Below are 18,115 nucleotides of genomic sequence, written 5' to 3'. Positions count from 1 at the left end.
TGCTGCTGTGTTTCCTCCTCGCCCCTTCCTGCGCTCTCAGCCCCACTCACCCATGTTTCCACGTGGCTCTGGGAATGCACACGCAGTGGTTCCCAGCTGCAGCATTGCTGCCGGGGCTGAGGGCTCAGCGAGGCCGTGAGCTGCTCCCTGTGCCCCTCAGAACTGACCTGCACTGCCGTTGCCTCCACCTCCCCGAGCTGCCGAGGAGGGCAGTGAGCAGTGCGGGGCTGCAGCGCCTGCTTGGGCAGCCCGGCCCCATCGCTGCTCATTGCTCTGCGCCGGGGGGCTGCCAAAGAATAATTCCCTGTCTGACCTCTGCTGACTCCTCCATCACGTTCACTCCTCTATAACTGCGTAGCTCCCGGCACCCGTGGGCTGCAGAGCTGAGAAGCCTCAACTTCAGAGCACATTACTGAGAGCGAACCGATAGTCAGCCTGTTCCAAACCCAGGCACAGCAGCTCGAGTCCAGCTTGTGCTATTTGTAAATGGCACAGACAGACCACAGGCTCTTCTCTGCGCTGAGCTCTCTGCCCGAGGTGCTGTTGGATGGGGGGAATGCAAGGGGGATTCCAGGTGATGGGGGGAGCCGGCTGACAAACGGCAAACCTGCTCAAACGGCCTCAAACCCGACTGAGGAAGGAGGTTTGTCCTCAGCGCTGCCGCCCGCTCTGCCTCGGTGCTGCATTTCTGCTTTAGGCTGAGCTTTTCTGTTCTGATGCCCCCGGCTGACAGGCCGAGCTCCTTCCTGGGCAGCGCAGGTACAGCAAAGTGGCTCAGCCTCTGCCGTAGTAAAAGCTGCCAATCACTGCTGGGGATGTGGGGGTGAGGGAAGCCGGGCGAAGGGAGGGGAAAAGAGGGATACGGCAAAACCCTGTGGCAAAGTTTCTGCAATAAAACCCTTCTAAAACATCCTTAGCCTCCGGCTTTGTCCTACATAGGCTCTTAGCGAAATTCTGCTCGGATCCTGTAATGCTTCCCTCCTCCTCCCGGGTTTCCTTGGCAGCCCCGGCAGTGCGCTTGGCTCATAATGCCTCGCTGTGAAAAGCTCCGGGTCGCGCTTTCACGGGGGCTGCGAGGCGAGCGGGACGGCCGCATCCCCGCTCCGTTTCCCGTCTCCACGCCCGGCGCTCGGCCCTCCCCGTCCCCGTGCGCCCCGCAGCCTCCGGGAGCTCCGCGAGGCCGGGCCGGGCCGAAGGCTCCGGGGGGGAGGAAGAGGAGGAGGAGGATGAGGGGGGGAAGCGGCTTCACGGGTACGCAGCGCGTCCGCAGGAAGAAATGAAATGAAACAGAACCGCGTTTAGAATAGAAACGGCGAAAGGCTAAAGAGCGCGGGCGCCGCGGGGTCGGGCAGCGCGGCCACAGCCGCCCCGCGGAGCCGCCGGAGCGCTCCCGGTTCCGCCGCGGTTCGGTCTGCGGCGGCCGCGGTCCCCGCGAGCGGCCCCGGTGCGGCGGCGCTTTGAGGCGCGGTAGGACGGAAGCAGCCGGCAGAGCGGAGAGGTGAGCATCGCCACCGCTGTTTATTTGGTTTCCTTCCAATCGTTCTCCCGCACCGCTCGGGGTCGGTTACCTTCCGGCGCTCGGGTGGGCGCTCCTCCGCCTCGCGGCCGTTCCTCGGCCCCGCCGGTGAAGTTGAAATCTCTGCTACAGATGTCCAGACACAATTCTTGGTTCGTACGGCTCCAGCGCACAAGAATTGCGTTTGGACAATCAGGAGCAGAGATTCCCGTCCCGGACTCGCGGGGATCCGCCGGGGAAAATTCGGTGCGACCCTGGAAAAGAAGCACACGGCGGCCCCGACCCGGCACCGCTCTGCGGCTCCGCTCCGCCAACTTTGGAGCTCCGCACCCCCGTTACCATCGAATGGCACCGCGAGGGGTTTCAATCCGACAACTCGTTTCTACCCCTCCTAAAAAAAAAAAAAATAACAATAAAAATAAAAATAAATTTAAAAAGTGAAAAATAAAAAAAAAAATAGAAAAAAAAATCGGCCCTTAAAAATATTAAACCGACACCAAGCCAAAATAAAAATAAAAATAGAATTATAATGATACTTAAAAAGCAGCAAACGAAAAGCAGCGGTACAAGCCGCCCGGAGCGGCCGCTCTGCAGCGGGGCGCGGGGTCGGCTGCTGCCGATGGGGCGCGGTGCCCCCGGGGCTGTGCGGGGCTCCCGATGGCTGCGGGATGCGGGCACGGAGCGACATCCCGCCACTCCTCCCCCCGGCCCCGCACTGCCGACCGCCGCAGCTTCGGAGAGAGAATCGGCCGCTCGCAACCGCATCGCCCGCAGAATTCGGGCACTTCGAACACCGCCGAAATTGACGAATTGCCCAAACGGGAAGGGAGCAAAATGAAAAATTAAGAATTAAAAAAAAAAAAAAAAAATGTATGAAGAAAAGAAGAAATGAAGAGAAAAGAACAAAAATCCAAGCTTCTGCCCCCCCTCCCCTCTGCCCCCGGCCCCTTCTCACCGAGCGGCTCCCACGAAGTTGGGAACAAATCCCCCCCTCTTCCAACGAGGGAAAATCCCGGCCCGCTGCCGGCGCTTCCCCCGCGATGCCCCCCGCTCCTCCGGGGCAAAGCCGGGCTGCGGGAGGGGCGGTCGGACGGACGGACGGACTCCCGCATCCCCGGCGCTCCCGACCCGGCGGCGGAGGCGGCCCGCGGGGCTCCGAGTTTCCACGGGGCGCGGAAAGTGCGGCCCGCGGGGGCGGAGCGGGCGGCTCGGCGGGGCTCGGGGCTCCGCTGCACCTGCTGCCGGCCGGCACCTCCCCGAGCCGGGCCGGGCCGAGCCGAGCCGGCGCTGACCCGCGTCCTCCACGTTGTATCCAGCCGGGAGGGTCCCAAATCCGCCCGCGAGGGATGCGCACGCCGGGGCTCTGCGGGCTGCGCCGGGGCCGGGCAGGGCTTTTAGTTGAACGGCACAACAATAAATGTGTTGCAGAGCCGGCGAGAAAAGAATGGGGATGACCTTCAATTGGTACTGGATTTGAATAACACCACGGGGTGATAAATGCCCATTGTGTTTTAGGAGTAATGAATCTCCACTGTCTCTATAGCACAGAAACAGCAGCTGCAACCTGGAGCCAGCCATCTCTTAAAGACACAGCTCCCACCCGGCAGCCCCCGGCCCGGCTCGGCACGGCCCGGCGCGGCCCCGGCTGCCGTCCCCGCTGTGGGGTCCCGGGGTTCGCCCGCTCGGGGTGTCCCCTCCCGCCTCGGGGTTTCCCCTTTTGGGGGTCGCGCTCCCCCCGTCGCCCCCGCGGGATGCGGCCGTGTCCCCCCCCCGCCCCCCTGATGGCGGCTCTGATTCCCCCCCGGCCCCTCTGCTCCGGGATCGGGGTGTCGGTGCCCGAGTCCCGCGGTGTTGGGGTCACCTGCACCCCGCGCTGTCCCCCCCCCCTCTTATTCGCTCCCCCCCATCCCATAGCAGCGAGTGCCGGGGATAAATAATGCTCATTGTAGTCCCCTGATGAATATTACCGACTCGCCGGGCCGGCAGCTGCGGGCAGAGCGGGGGCAGCGCCTGCTCCACCCGGCACGGGGGTCCCCGGCCCCGCGGGGTCCCTGCAGCCCCGGTGGGGAGCACGGGGCCGCTCCTTGCCTTCACCCATCGCTGCCCACTGGGCCGCGGGGGGCCCCGGGCAGAGCCGCGGGGGGCTGCGGGGCCATGGGGGTCCATGGGGAGGGGGTCCGTGCCTCTCCTCGCCCCCCGCCCCCCAGCTCCTCGCACACTGCTCGGCCACGTGGGGGGAGGAAATGGCTCAGGATGGAAGAGGGAATCCCGCGGCGCTGAAGATGCTCGGAGCAGCCTGCTGTGATGCTGCGCGTCCGCATCCCTGTCCCCGTCCCCACTTCCGTCTTTGTCCCCATCCCCATCATCTCCATCCCCATTGTCATCGCCATCACCATCCCCTTTGCCACCCCTGTTGCCCTCTACCATCCCATCCCATCCCTATTCCAGCCCTCAGCCCAGCACCAGACCTGCCAGGGGCCAGCTGAGGCCTGAGCACTGCGCCGGGGGCTGAGCTCCTTGGGGTGGCACAGCAGCATCCCAAGGACATGGGGACACTGTGACCCCACAGCCCGGTGACACGAGGACGTGAGGACACAGGGACACGGCGCGGGCAGAGAGCGCGAGAATCAAAAGAAATCAGGTGGTAAAAAAACGAAAAAAGAGCATCAGCATCACCGGGGGCCTCATGCTGGTGGCAGCCACTGCTGGGAGCAGCAAAGTGCGGAGCCCCCACACTGCCTGGGGCATCATTTCAGCGCAGGGCTGCCGCTTGCAGCTCCTGTTCGTCCCCATCTCTCCCCCCTCCCCCCCCATCTTTTTTTTTTTTAAGTCTCTTTCCCAAATCTCGGCCGAGTTAATGAAGTTATGTGATCCTATAAATGTTAATTGTCTCAACTTCTTCTCCCCTCTCCCTTCTTTTTTTTTTTTTTTCATCTCTCCCCTCCTCGCCGCTTTCTGCTCCACTTGTAATAAAGAAAATATCTTGGCCGGTCTGAGCCAGTTGCTTGGCAACCCCAATTGAAAAAAAGAGAACAGAATGTAACCAATCCAAAGACAACCGAAAGATTTTGGTGACATGTGACCCCTCCGCAAAGGGCAGCCTTAAACTGTCCCTCCTGTCCTTTGCTCCTGACCATTGGGGTACCCCTGCCGGCCCCCCCAGCTCCGTACACCAATAAATATGGATTAGTGAAATACTTTTTCCCACACTGATGAAAAGCCGGGATTGATCTTTCCACCTCCTTTATGTACCAACCTGACAAGTTGCTAAACAAAATTAACAGGGGAGCGGGGCTGGGTTTGCCGTGGGGCTGTGAGTGCATCCCTGCGTCCCTGCAGGTCGGGGAACGGAATGCGTTTTTGGCCCCAAATGGGAAAAACAGAGCAGCTCAGCCCAATGCTTCCTCCCTGTGTGTCTCGAGGAGGGATTTTGCTGCACTTTGCCGGAGAGTCCCCGCAAATTAAATCTCATCCTGGAGGAAAATAACGGGGAAAAAAAAGGAAAACCAAAGCGGGGTGGCGTCGGGGTTTGGATCCGCTTTGCCCCCAACCCCCCTCCTGCTGCCCCGTTCCGGGCAGCGAATGCCTCCCAGCCCCAGGAGCAGCACCTCGCCAGCTCCCATCCGCCCGCAGCTGCCAGGAAAAAAAAATAAATAGGGCGAGGAGAGCGTGAGGAAACCAATGGCCGCGGTTCCAGCTCCGGCAGCGCCGTCCAGCACCGGAGAAAAATATTTCTCCTGTTTAAAAAAAAAAAAAAAAAAAGAAAGAAAAAGCAAAGCGCTCTCAGCGCGGCCTCAGAGCGCTGCCGCTGTCCGGGACGTGCGCTGAGCTCCGCGCTGCCGACACCGTGAGTTGGGCGCTATGGAAGCGCTGCTCGGGCCGGTCGCGGCAGGGGGGTTCGCCGTGGGTCGGGGCTGAGGGAGGTCGGAGCCGCCCCACGGGGCGGTGGGGACCCCGCGGTGGCCGCAGGGATCCCCGGTGGCAGCCGGTGGGACGCGGGAGGACGGATCCCCACGCACAATGCATCGGCCCCGCTCCTGAGCCGGGAGCCGGAGCCCCTTTCCCAGCGCCGAGCGCCTTTGTCTCGCCTTTGTGATGGAAAGAGTCCCTCCTAAATCAATGCCATGACACCGGCATTGTCTCCTCGCTAGGAGTTTTTAAACTTTTCCCCCCCGAGGTCAGGAATGCGGCCGGGTTCTATGGGGACGGAGGAGCACGGGTGGGTGGGGGGCTGCGGGGTCACGCTGGCTCGGCGGGTCAGCCGAAAACAAAACCTTTTGAAATACCTACCCTCCATCACTGCCAACATTGTCCCCTGCCAGCGGGGGCCTGGCACGGCCCTTCAATGCCTCCAGCCCGGCCGCTGTCCACCCCAGCGGTCAGCATCTGGGAGCGGACAGAAGGGCATTGTGCGGGGACAGCTTTGTTTTCGGTCACAGCTGCCCGGGCTGGGACGGGGCCGAGCCGAAGTGCCGGTGGGTGGGAGAGGAAGGAGGGGACGGAGGGGACGGCAGCGCACGGGTCAGCGCCTCGCGGGGAGGATCCGTCCCGTCGGTGCCGGTTGGGGCGCTCTGATGTCACCGTCCGTCCAAAGGGTGCAGAGGGGACGGAGTGAGGGGAGCCCTGGGGGGCTGGCATTGCCATAATGGGACCGGGACAGCCCGGGGCTGGGGACCTGGAGGCGCGTTGGTGGCATCCCTCTGGTTTGGGATGAGGAGCAGGGGCTGCGCTGGTGGTGCAAGCCCTGATTTGGGGCCAGGTATCCCTGTGATTTTCGGCTGGGGACCAGGAGCTGTGCCGGTGTTGTGTCCCAAGGCTGGGTGTCGGGATCAGGAGGTGCATCCCTCTGGTTCCCAGCCTCCCTTTCCCCTCGCTTGGCAGTGTCCCTGTGCCCCTGCTGGGTCCCATGTGGGGACTGCAGGTGGGGTCCAGCCCAAAAGAGCCGTGCGTGGGGCTGAGCATCCCGTGTACCACCTGCAGGGACAGCGCTTGGCCGGAGCACAGCTGTGCCGTGGCACTGAGCATCCCTGCTCCAGCTGTGGCTGACGGGCCCTGAAGAAGGCTGTGCCCTCCCCGGTATCTGCAGCACCGCTGGCTCTGCCTGGCCCAGGCGAAGGCTGACATCCCAGGGCTCAGTGGTCATTTTCTGTCCCATTTGCATCAGTGCAGCTGCCCCCACACCCAGCACGGAGATGCAGCCCCCGCTGCCCCCCCCCGCTCCTCTTGGGTGGCCCCAAATCCCCCTGGATTTTCCCAGCTGGGCAATGAGGTTTGGAGGCTCCGGGTTCGTCGCTGTTATTTTTACCCGGCTGTTGAGGAGCAGAGCGGATGGGTTTAGCAGAGCTGGAAGCAGAACGCTGGAGGGAGGAGAGCCCAGCCCTGATCTACACAACAGCTGGAGGTGGTGGAATGGGGAATGGGGCTGCGGGGTGGGGGGGCAGCAGGGAGAGGTGCCTCAGTTTCTCCATTTGGGGCTGTGCTGAGGACACCTGGGGACACCCGGAGTGGCAGGGAGAGCTTTTGCTATGAAATAGGTTTACAAATAAGGGATTGTTGGAGGCTGGGAGGTTTGTGCCGACCTCTGGCCACGCGGCGCCTCAGTGGTTCCATTTCTACAGGTGTAGCTTCACGTATTGATTCGTGTTTTGTGCACCCACATCTGAACCTTTTGGAGGAACGTGACGTTGGAGGAACCTGGAGCTTTGCAAAGGCTTCACTGAGAAACGTAACGAATGTGACGGAAGGGGTGGAGACAGGAGGTGAGGATGGCCAAAACCTCAGCCCTGGAGCCAAAAGTAACCGGGAAATAAAAAGAAAACATATGGATGGAAAATTCACTGCGCAGGAGGGGGGGGTCAGTGCCAGGCTGGGGCTGAGCCGGGGGTGCAGGGCTGGGGCTGAGCTGCTGGGCTGGGGGGGGGGGTGGGGAAGGTGGAGGGGTGCTGGGCTGCCCAAAACCCTGCTCTGATTTCAGCACTCAGCTGCTCCAGATCAGCTCAGCACAGCTGGGAGGGCAGGCAGATGCTGGTGGGAGAGATCTTACAGCCCTCAGGGAATAACATTGGATTTTATACGTGATTTGTCCTGGAGGCTGGGTGGGAAAGGGCATTTTGGGATGGGATGGGATGGCATGGGATGGGATGGAACCCAATAGGATGCAATGGGATGCAATGCAATGGGATGTGAGGGGATGGGATGCAGTGAGATGGGACATGGTAGGATGGGATGGGATGGGATGGGATGGGATGGGATGGGATGGGTCCCAATAGGATGCAATGGGATGCAGTGGGATATAATGGGATGAAATGTGATAGGATGTGATGGGATGCAATAGGATGCAGTGCAATGGCAGACAGTGCAATAGGATGCAGTGGGGTGGATGCAATGCAGTAAGATGTGAGAGGATGGGATTCATGTGCAAGGGGATACAATGTGATGTGATGGGTTGCGATGAGATGGATGGGATGGGTTGGAATGGGATGGAATAAGGTGTGATGTGATGCAATGCAATGGGATTTGATGGGATGCTGCGTGAGGGGATGCAATGTGAGGGGATATGATGCAGTGCTGCCAGGCTTGATGTTGGCTCGGAGGCACTGTGGGCTGCAGCAGCCCCATGACAGCACTGGAGGTGTCAGGGCAGAGCGAGATGAGGGGGGTGGTCACCCCGAGGCAAAGGCCAGGCAGCTCCCCCTGCTCCTTCCTGGTTGTTTTCCTGATTGCACGGCCAAAGCGGTTTGTTAGGTGATGTCAGACACTCAGTGAGCTCTGAGGGTGGTGGGTTGTAAGGTGCACAAACAGCAGTGGCTGTAAGAGGCACAGTGTTTGTTCTCCTGTGCCTGTTCCAGCCCACCGTGCCCCTGTGTGCTGCTCTTTGCATTGCTCCATGCCTCAGTTTCCCCAGGCTGAGGTGCAGCATTGGCTCCCCGTGCCCAGGGGACGCCAGGGTGAACCTGCAGGGGGTTTTGCAGGGGAGAAATTGCTGCCCGGCTGCTGGGAGCTCTGCTCTCTGCCTTTCTGAGAACCAGAACTCTCCAAATCCTGCTCTGGCACCAAAATCCTGCTGTATCATTCCTATTCACGGCCCATGACCCCTGGGAGGGGATGCAGGGAGCTGGGGGTGTGAGAATGGTGGTGTGTGGGAGTGGAGAGGTGGAGGAGTACAGGGGATGTGGAGCTGTAGGGTTAGAAGGGTGCAGGGATATATAGGGGAAGAGGGATGTGGGGATGTGGGAGTGGAGGGTGGTAGGAGAAATGGGATGAGGGGTTGTAGGAGAGTAGGATTGGAAGGAGGCAGGGATATATAAGGATGGATGGATTAGGGATGCAGGGGTAGAGAGATGTAAGGATGTGGGGATAGATGGGGATAGATGTGAGAACACAGAGATGTAGGGGCGGAGCGATGAAGGGATGGAGGAATGGAGGGATGTAGCCATGTAGAAAGCGGAGGGATGCGGGGATGAAGAAGCGATGCAGGGTGGCAGAGACGTAGGGATGCAGGGATACACGTGTGGGGGCGTAGGAATGAAGGGCTGTGGGGCCGCGGGCTGCAGACCCGAGGCAGGGATCGGCCCCGCAGCCCCACGCCGCGCCCCCGCCCCGGCCGGCCCCGTCGCACCCCGCAGGGCCGGGAGGTGGCAGCAGCGGCCGCGCTGAGCGCAGCGCTCCGCGGATCCCGGAGGATCGGGGCTGATCGGCACCGGGAGCACCGCGCCGTGCGGGGCCGTGCGGGGCTTTGGGGTCCCGCAGCCCCTCTGCATCGCTGTGAGGCGCCGGGGGGCTCCGCAAAGACAACGTCCCCCAAAACACTGCTCTGACCGCGGGCTGTAAGCAGAGCTGCAAGGCGCTCTGATGCTCCCAGTGCCCCCCGCGTTTATTTTCTCTCTCCTTTCCTTCTCCCAGGTGCGGTTGGATCCCTTTGTCCTCAGGCGCATTTCAGACGTGCCAGCAGCAGTGCGGGATGGAGCTGCGGGACGCGTCGGCAGCAGACGGGCGGCTGCAGCGCGGGGTGGGTGCGAGGTTTGGTGGCACACCGCGACCCCCAGGCGGAGCAGCGGGGTCCGTAGGGCGAGGGGTGCCCGGCATGGCTATGGGTTGGGGCTGTGGGTTGGGGCTATGGGTTGGGGCTGTGGGTTGGGGCTGATGGGCGCTTTCTCGGTGGGACGTGGCCCCTCCCAGACTGTGCTGCATTTATGGCTTTGGGGTTAACCAACATTTTTGGCCCGAAGTCCCGAGGGGTGGCTGGCAGCGCGGACACGTTGCAAACGCCGTAAGGCCTGCAACCGCTCAGCCGGGGGAGGGAAGCACCTCGTTGGGGCCGGGCACCTCGGGAATGAACGAGCTGAGACCCCCGGCCCCCAGCCGCCTCCACCATCTTTGCTGTGCGGAGCCCCCGACCTCAGCCCGGGGGGGCACACGGGGATGCATGAAGCCCCGGTAGAGTCCTCAGGGCGAGGGGGCGTTGCCCTAAAGCTGGCTGTCATCCCAGTGGGGTTTTGGGGTGCTCTGTGATGCCGGCTTGTTTTGAATATAAAAATAATATCAACAACTCCTTTCCTCCGCACGAACCTGGGAGCGTCCCCCCGGCCCTCGTCCGTACTTCCATCTCCCGGTGTCGGGAGCGGGGGGGGGGGGGGGTCCCTATAGGGGCTGGGCCGGGGGCGGGGGCCCATCCCGTGCTCGGGTCCCGCCCCGTCCCCGCCCGCCGCCGCTGCCCTCCGCCATGGGGCCGCTGCGCTGCGCTGCGCTCTTGCTGCTGCTGCTGCTGCTGGGCACCGGGACCGGCACCGGGGGCGGCCCCGAACCCCCCCGGGTGGTGCTGGCCCTCCTGGCCCGCAATGCGCAGCACTCGCTGCCTCATTGCCTGGGGGCTTTGGAGAGCCTGGACTTCCCCGCGGGGAACATCGCGCTGTGGTGAGGGTGGGGGAGCCGGGAGCACCCCCAGGTCCTAGGGGGATATGGGGGCGGTGGGTGGGGAGGGGCAGCGGAAGGAGCGGGGGTCCTGGGGGAGCGGTACGTGGGGAGTGGGGGGCTCCGGGGAAAATGGGGGAGTGGGGACATGTGGGAGCTCGGGGGGGTGGGGGACACGGGGAGCGGGATCCGAGGGGAACAGGGACCTTGGAGGGGTGTCCCCATTCCTTCAGGATCCTCTCAAGGATCGGGGAATAAGGATCCGGGGTGGGGGGGAATGGGGACCTGGAGGAGTGGGGACTGCATGGGGATCCCGTTGGGGCGCGGGGAACCCGTGGTGGTGGCACCCCGTGGCCACAGAGGGGTTGTGGCTGCGTGGGGGGCTCTGAGCGGCTGTGGGAGCAGAGGGGTGGGGGCACAGCGCTGCAGCGGGGGAACGGAGACCCCTCACTGTTTCCCTCCTGGATTTGTAGAGCTGGTGTGCGTGAGGGAGCACCCTGAGCTCGTGGGGGCCTTCCACATCCTCAGGGATGGGCGCTGCCTCCCTCTCCCCATAGAGACTGTCCTGTCCCCCCCATTGCCCAAGCACAACCTCCCCAAACCCCTTTTAATACCGTGCGGAGGGTGGGAGAGGAGTCCCCGTTCCTCCTCTTCCCCTCTCCTTTGCAGCCGCCACATGCTGGAGTGGAAACTTTTACGGGGGATGAGGCGGGGGCTGGCGGGGAGGGGTCCCGCTGGGGGGAGGCTGGGCTGGGGGGAGCCGAGGGGCCGCTCTGGTCCTGCCGCCCCCTGGAGACCCTCTGAAGAGCAGCCGGTGGCCGGGGACGCAGCGGGACTCAGAGGGGCAGGAGTGGGGGAATGGGGTTGGGAAGCTGACGTTGGGGCCGACGGGGGCTGAGAGCAAGCGAGAGCCGCAGGACGGCGGTGGGGAAGAAATGACCCCTTTGCCTTTCCCTCCCCGGCGAACGCAGCCGTGGTTCCTCCAAATTACACGTTGCCTTTCCGAGCGAGCCCTGCTCCCCTCTGCTGCTCAGCCTCTCGGTGTGGTTGGGCAGGGAGGGGTCTGTGCCCGGGGGGTCCCCAAGGACCCCAAGCACCGCTGGACTGATGTGTCCCCCCCCCCCCCAGGTGTGCGACGGACCACAACTCGGACAACACGACGGCGATGCTGCAGGAATGGCTGCAGGCAGTGGGCAGCAATTACCACTCGGTGGCATGGAAGGCAGAAGAGGGGCCCAGGTGCGGCCGGGGGGGACAACCCCGTGTCGCGCCCCCCTCCTTGCACCTCTCCCCTGCGTGCACACGGGGTTTTTGCAGGGCTTTTTGCATGCGTGCTGCTGCCAGCTCAGCTCGGCGCTGACTCAGGCGGACGGCATGCAGCGTGTGCACTGAGTTTGTGCGTTCCCAGCCCGCACTGTTAACCCTCTGCCTTCCCCCCACTGCACAGTGCTTACCCTGATGAGCTCGGCCCCAAGCACTGGAGCGACAAACGCTATGAAAACCTGATGAGGCTGAAGCAGGAGGCTCTGAGCTACGCCCGGGGGCTGCGGGCGGATTACATCCTGGTAGGGACAAGGCAGCAGGCGGGTGTTGTGGTACATGGGATACGTGGGGTGTGGGTGTCCCCACGCCTCCAGCACCAGCTCTGTCCCCGCAGTTTGTGGATGCGGACAGCATCCTGACCAACAACCAGACCCTCACCTTCCTCATGGCGCAGAACAAGTCGGTGGTGGCCCCGATGTTGGACTCGCAGACCTTCTACTCCAACTTCTGGTGCGGGATAACGCCCCAGGTACGGCCCACAAGGCCCAGGGGGCTGCCCAGCACTGCGTCCTGGGCACTGGCACTGTCACACCGCTGTGTTACAGGGCTTCTATCGCCGCACGGCTGACTATTTCCCCACCAAGAACCGGCAGCACCGGGGCTGCTTCGCCGTGCCCATGGTGTACGCCACCTTCCTGATCGACCTGCGGAAGGAGGAGACAGCACAGCTGGCCTTCTACCCACCCCATCCCAACTACACCTGGGCTTTCGACGACATCATTGTCTTTGCCTACTCCTGCCAGGAGGCCGGTGAGGATCAGCGGTCTGGGGAGGGCTGGGGTCAGCCTCTGTGGTGCTCACCCCCTCGCCCTGCAGGTGCTGAGGTCCACGTGTGCAACCAGCAGCGCTTTGGCTACATCAACGTCCCCGTGAAGGCTCACCAGACTCTGGAGGATGAGCGTGTCAACTTTGTGCATCTCACGCTGGAGGCCATGGGTGAGCTCCAGGGGGTCCCCGTGCTGTTCCTGGCAGTGACAGAGGGCTGCAGGCTCCATGGAAGGGATTTTCCATCTCTCCGCAGTGGATGGTCCCCCCATGCAGCGCTCCAGGCACATCTCTGTCCCACCCAAACTACTCACTAAATTGGGCTTTGATGAGGTAAATGCCCCCCACGCCTCCCCTTCACACCTCCTACCCTGGTGTTCAGCCGACCCTGTGTCCCCTGTCTCACACTGCAGTGATGTGCCCTCCCTCCGCTGCCCCGGTGAGACTCTTCTCTTCCTCCCCAGATCTTCCTCATCAATCTGGTGAGGCGGCCGGACCGGCGCCGGCGGATGCTGGAGTCCCTGCAGGAGCTGGAGATCGCTGCACGGGTGGTGGATGCAGTGGATGGGAGGTGACAGCGTAGTGTCACCCTGGGAGGGAGCTGGGTGCTGGGGACACCGTGCTGACCCACTCTTTCACCTTGCAGCACCCTCAACAGCAGTGACATCAAGGTGCTGGGAGTGGACCTGCTGCCGGGGTACTATGACCCCTTCTCTGGCCGCACGCTCACCAAGGGGGAGGTTGGATGCTTCCTGAGCCACTACAACATCTGGAAGGAGGTATGGGGCTGAGGGGCACCAGCACGGGTAGGGAACCTCTGTACAACATCTGTCTGGAGAACTTGGGGAGGGGGTCTCTCCTTCAGGGTGAGTGGCCCCAGTATGGCACAGTATAACCCAATATGGCCCAGTGTAGGTCAGCAGCTCTGTGTCCTCCCCACAGATCGTGTCCCAGGGGCTGCAGCGCGTGCTGGTCTTTGAGGACGACGTGCGCTTTGAGGTGTCCTTCCCAGCCCGGCTGCAGCGGCTGATGGAGGAACTGGAGGGGGCACGGCACGACTGGGACCTCGTGTAGGTGCTGGGGACGAGGGGTGCGGGGCGAGCGCTGGGCCGGCTCTGACCACTCGCCCTGCAGCTACCTGGGGAGGAAGCAGGTGAACGCAGAGGATGAAGTTCCTGTGGAGGGTGTCCGGAACCTGGTGGTAGCTGGGTATTCCTACTGGACCCTGGCGTACGCCATCTCCCTCCGTGGCGCGCAGAAGCTGCTGGCTGCCGAGCCCCTCTCCAAAATGCTGCCTGTGGATGAGTTCCTGCCCATCATGTACGACAAACACCCCAAGTAAGGAGCAGGGCTGCGCTGCTGTGGGAACATGTGGTTCTTCTCCATTGCCACCATCCCACCCCGTCTCTCCCCTCCGCCCTGGCTGGAAGAAAACATCTGCAGCATGAGCTCATTCCCCCCCAGCCCCGCCTGGCCGCCGGCTGCTGGAAAATGGCCCTCTGCCAGCACGGGGCGGCAGGGATGGAGCTGGGGTGTGGGGCTGGCCTTGTGGAGGGCTCAGCCTCACTGGGGGCACCTCACCGGGTGGGGGGTCCTGGAGGGGAGGCAGCTGGAGGTGGGCAAGCGCTGGAGGAGAGGATGTGGGCAAAGGGGAGAGCAGGATGGTAAAATGAAGGGTTGGAAGGGGGGCGGGGGGGCACTCTGAGCACACAGCATCTCTGGTGCCAATGTCACTCTCAAAACAGTGCCATCCCCCGTGCACGCACTCCACTGCTTGTGTTCTCCATCGCTCCTTATGTGTTCTTCTCCTCCTGCTTTCCCCAGCGAGGACTACAAGCGACACTTTGCCCCACGGGACCTGCAGGTGTTTTCGGCTCACCCACTCCTGGTTTATCCCACTCACTACGCCGGGGACAGCAACTGGCTGAGCGACACGGAGACCTCCACCATCTGGGATGATGACTCCAAACAGACAGGCTGGGTGGGCTCACAGAAGAGCCTGAGGGACCTGCGGGATGGTGGGGGGTATCTTCGCTCTGCATCCCACGATGAGCTCTGAGGGTGCTGGTGCTGGACGTGGACACCCCCTGGGAGCAGCCAGACTCTCCTCACCCACCCGTGGGAAGGCATCGGTGAGCAGAGGGCTTACTCCTGCCTGGACCACTAGCAGGGATGCTCACTGCTTTTCTCCATAGGGACCAGGCATCGTGGCCCAGGGGGGACCATCGTTGATTGGGTTCTCCCCATGGCATGCTCCAAAGTGGGATTTGTCCCTGGGGCTGTTGGCAAAATGGTGCCTAGACAGACGGAGGGGCTGCCAGACTGTGGTGCTCTGGCTCTGTACTCTCCTGAGTAGTGCAAACTGTTTTTTGGATGTCGCATGTGGATTTGCTGATTCAGGAGGAGGGGGGAAGGCCCTGGAAGTGCACATGTGGCCTCCTGCCACCCCTGCCTGTTCCATATCTGGGCCGAAGCCCAGGAGGATTAAAACCAACTGTGTTGGAGCTGACGTTCCTGGCTGCAAGCTGTGCTGGGCAGAGCTGCCCCCAGGTAACACCGATGACAGTGCCTTCCCTCATTTGTTCTGATGCTCTCAGCAGAGGTTTTGGCCTTTGGACTGAAAACCTTTTGCTAATTTGAGTACCAGGATTTGCAGCTGAGTCCTGCTGGTCTCTGGCATGTGTCACGTTTGTGGCCAGATTTGGAGGAGGATGTTTGCTTTACAAGAGTGTTTGTTTTGCGCTAAAACTTCAAGTCCCCAGAGCAAGTGAACACTCTGCAGGGCAATTCTTGGTTGAAAACTGGTGGAGAGAAGCAAGTCCCTTGAAAAGGCTGCAACTGACCCTAGTCTGGGTGTGCTGGGGGAGAGGTGAGCTTCTTGCCAAGTCCCCAGAGCTGCTGCTCTCCCCTCTATTGCTCCCGTGGCTGTGGTATCCTGGATGCAGACCTTGCAGGGTGAGGAGATTGGGATGGGAGCTGTAAGCAGAGGGTGAAGTTTGGGTGCCAGCTGGAGCAGAGGAAGGAGGTGGCAGGTCCCAGGGTGCGTTCCAGTGCCTGCTGGGACGTGGGCATGGAGCTGCTGTGCTTGCAGCTTGTAGCTCAAACAGGACACATGCAGCAGATCACCAAGCTTTTGGGAGGCTGGAGTGGTGCTGGAGCGTAGAAGGCATTCCCTAGCAGCTCTGGCAGGAGAGCTGTAACAAAGCTGGCCAGGAGCTTTCAGAAACTCCAGTGTTTTGGCAGAAAACAGCCTAACTCAGAAACTATGACAGCCTGAAACCTCTCCACTAGTTGCTCCAGCTCCGTGGGAGCAGACTGGTCTGCTGGTGAGCTAGGAAATTCCAGGCAGCTCTGCCTTTCTGTGCCACGGGGTGCTGGGACACCTTTACTGCACAGCCACGGTGCAGGGCACCAACAGATGCTGAGGGGAAAGGGATGTTTGTGCAGGGGAATGCGTGGGGTGTGCTGAGCGAGGCTGCAGCCACCAGCAGGGACCTCAGGGAGGGACTGAGGACGGCAGTGGTGAAGGGGCAGAAGGCGCTGGGCCCCCGCAGGCAGCTGAAGGGTGAGGGGACGGCGCTGGAGCTGCCCCATGGCTGCCCCGGCCGTGCGGGGCCCGGCTCCAAGGAACACGGGTCTGGAAGAGGCTGTGCTGGGCTGCGCCAGGGCTGTGCGCTCCTGCCAGGCCTGGCAGCCACGCCGATTGTTTCCATGTTCGCTGCGCTGCCAGACAGCGTCAGGAAGGAGGAGGGAGAGGGGGAAAAAAGGGGGAGAACTGGAGCGGGGCTTCGTGTGGGACAGGGCTCAGCGGGAGCTGGGGACTTCGAGCCCTGAGGTGGGGCGGCACTGTCCTATGGGGGGTCAAGCACGCTGCAGGGCGCAAACACAGGCCAGACCCCGCAGCGTCCCGCTGAGGAGAAGGACAAATCCCCCCGTTAGCCTCTAAGTGACCCCGACACGGGACGACGCCCGGTCTGTATCTGCAAGGACCTCAGCCAGCAAGGCCCTCGGAGGCCCCGCCGCCATCTTGGTTGCGGGCGTCTCCACCGTCTTGGTTGAGGGCGTCTCCGCCATCTTGCTTCCGGGCAACGTCGCCATCTTGGTTGCAGGCGGCGGGGCGGGGCCGTGAGGCGTTGCGGGGCCGGCGGACAATCCGTGCTTCTTCCCTGCGCGCCGTTCTGGCGGTCGCTCGGGTGCCCTGTGGCTGTGGTGGGGCCCTTCAGGAAGGGCAGGGGTTGGGGATGCAGCCGGGGTCGCTGGGCTGAGCCCGCAGGTAGGAGCGGAGATGGAGGCCCCGGAGCTGTTTGCCACAGCCGTGCCCGAGGAGCAGCTGGAGGGCGGCTGGGACCGGGCCCTGCGGAGGCTGTTCGGGCCCAGGCAGTGCCTGCGCAGCGTGCAGCGCCCCAGGGGCGTGGGATCCCTTCCCGCCATTGTGCAGGGCAGGATGCAGGAGCAGTAAGTGCCTGGGTGCTGCTCTGTGTTCACACTGCTGCCTTCCCTGCTCAGAATGTCCTTAGCGGCCTTTAGGGCAGTCCTCACGTCCACCACCTTTCCTTGCTGCCCTCCAGCCACATGCGTGTCCGGGCTCTGTGACAGTCTCCCTGTTGGGCAGTGTGAGCCCAGCTTATGGCTCTGTTCTTCTCTGCAGCTGGCAGAAAGGACGGGGCTTCTCCTCTTGTGGCCAGTGGGAAGAAGCCATCATCTGCTATACAAAAGCCATCAACCTGGATCCACAGCGGGTAATGGGACCCTGGAGAGCCGGGAGCAGGAGGCAGCATTGCTAAGCCTGTAGCACTGGCACCTCGCTTCAGGGTGCTCTTTGCTATGGTGTTAGCATGGTGCCAGCATGATTCTGGGCTCTTGGAGTATAGCTGGGCCCTGGCAGCATGGGCTGAGGGTGTCCATGGTGCAGGCAGAGCTGTATGAGCAGCGGGCAGAGGCTTTCCTCCAGCTTTATGACTTCCAGTCAGCCAAGTTGAACTTAATGAAGGTGCTTGCATTGGCACCTGCACAAGAACAGCACTGCCTGGCTCGTCTGGCTCTTGTCCTTGACCTGCAGGTGAGCAACCACTCACTTCTCCCCATCTGCAGCCCCAACTTGTGACCATGCTGACTGGCTATCCCTGCAGGGCCAGAGTCTGCTGGACCAGGAGCTCTACAGTGAGGCCCTGAAGGCCTTCATACAGGCAGCTGAGCTGCAGCCTCACTGCAGGGTGTTCTACCATAGGAGGTGAAGCCAGGGCTGCAGGTTGTTCAGCAGGCTGGCCCTGCCTTACTGCAGGCTCCCCATAGCCTTGTCCCTCTCTTGCAGCATCGTGTGCCTTGCTGCCCTTGGTGAGTTCCCAGAGTTCCTCCGGATGCTTAACAGAGAACTGGAGGAGGATGTGAGGAACCCTGATATGTATGTGCTCCGTGCCTTCTTCTACAAGCGGTTTGGGCAGGTATGACCATGTTGGTCCCTTTGAGGGACCCTGGCTGCCCTTCCTGCACATGGGGCCACAGTAGGAAGCACCAGGTTCTGAAGGTACCCGGCCCCCTGGGCAGCTGGCCCTGTGCCACCAGGACATCCAACGGGCCCTGAAGCTGGAACCGCAGCACAGA

The 18,115-nt window shown here is 62.3% G+C and overlaps 1 protein-coding gene across 1 annotated transcript; it reads left to right on the top strand.

Moving 5' to 3' along the window:
• Positions 1–10,238: 10,238 nt before the first annotated feature.
• On the top strand, positions 10,239–14,573 carry CERCAM (cerebral endothelial cell adhesion molecule; the record flags this gene model as incomplete). The annotated part of the gene is made up of 12 exons (XM_079544600.1): positions 10,239–10,429; positions 11,555–11,665; positions 11,874–11,991; positions 12,084–12,218; positions 12,295–12,499; positions 12,566–12,685; positions 12,771–12,847; positions 12,979–13,085; positions 13,161–13,293; positions 13,457–13,584; positions 13,649–13,852; positions 14,339–14,573. 12 exons carry the CDS (start codon positions 10,239–10,241, stop codon positions 14,571–14,573), a joined length of 1,764 nt encoding a protein of 587 aa, XP_079400726.1.
• Between the last annotated feature and the right edge of the window lie 3,542 nt (positions 14,574–18,115).

Source organism: Tetrao urogallus (assembly GCF_951394365.1).
Source record: "Tetrao urogallus genome assembly, chromosome: 19".
Classification (NCBI taxonomy): domain Eukaryota; kingdom Metazoa; phylum Chordata; class Aves; order Galliformes; family Phasianidae; genus Tetrao; species Tetrao urogallus.
The sequence above is the reverse complement of the archived record's forward strand: the minus strand, read 5'-3'. Positions and strand labels throughout refer to the sequence as shown.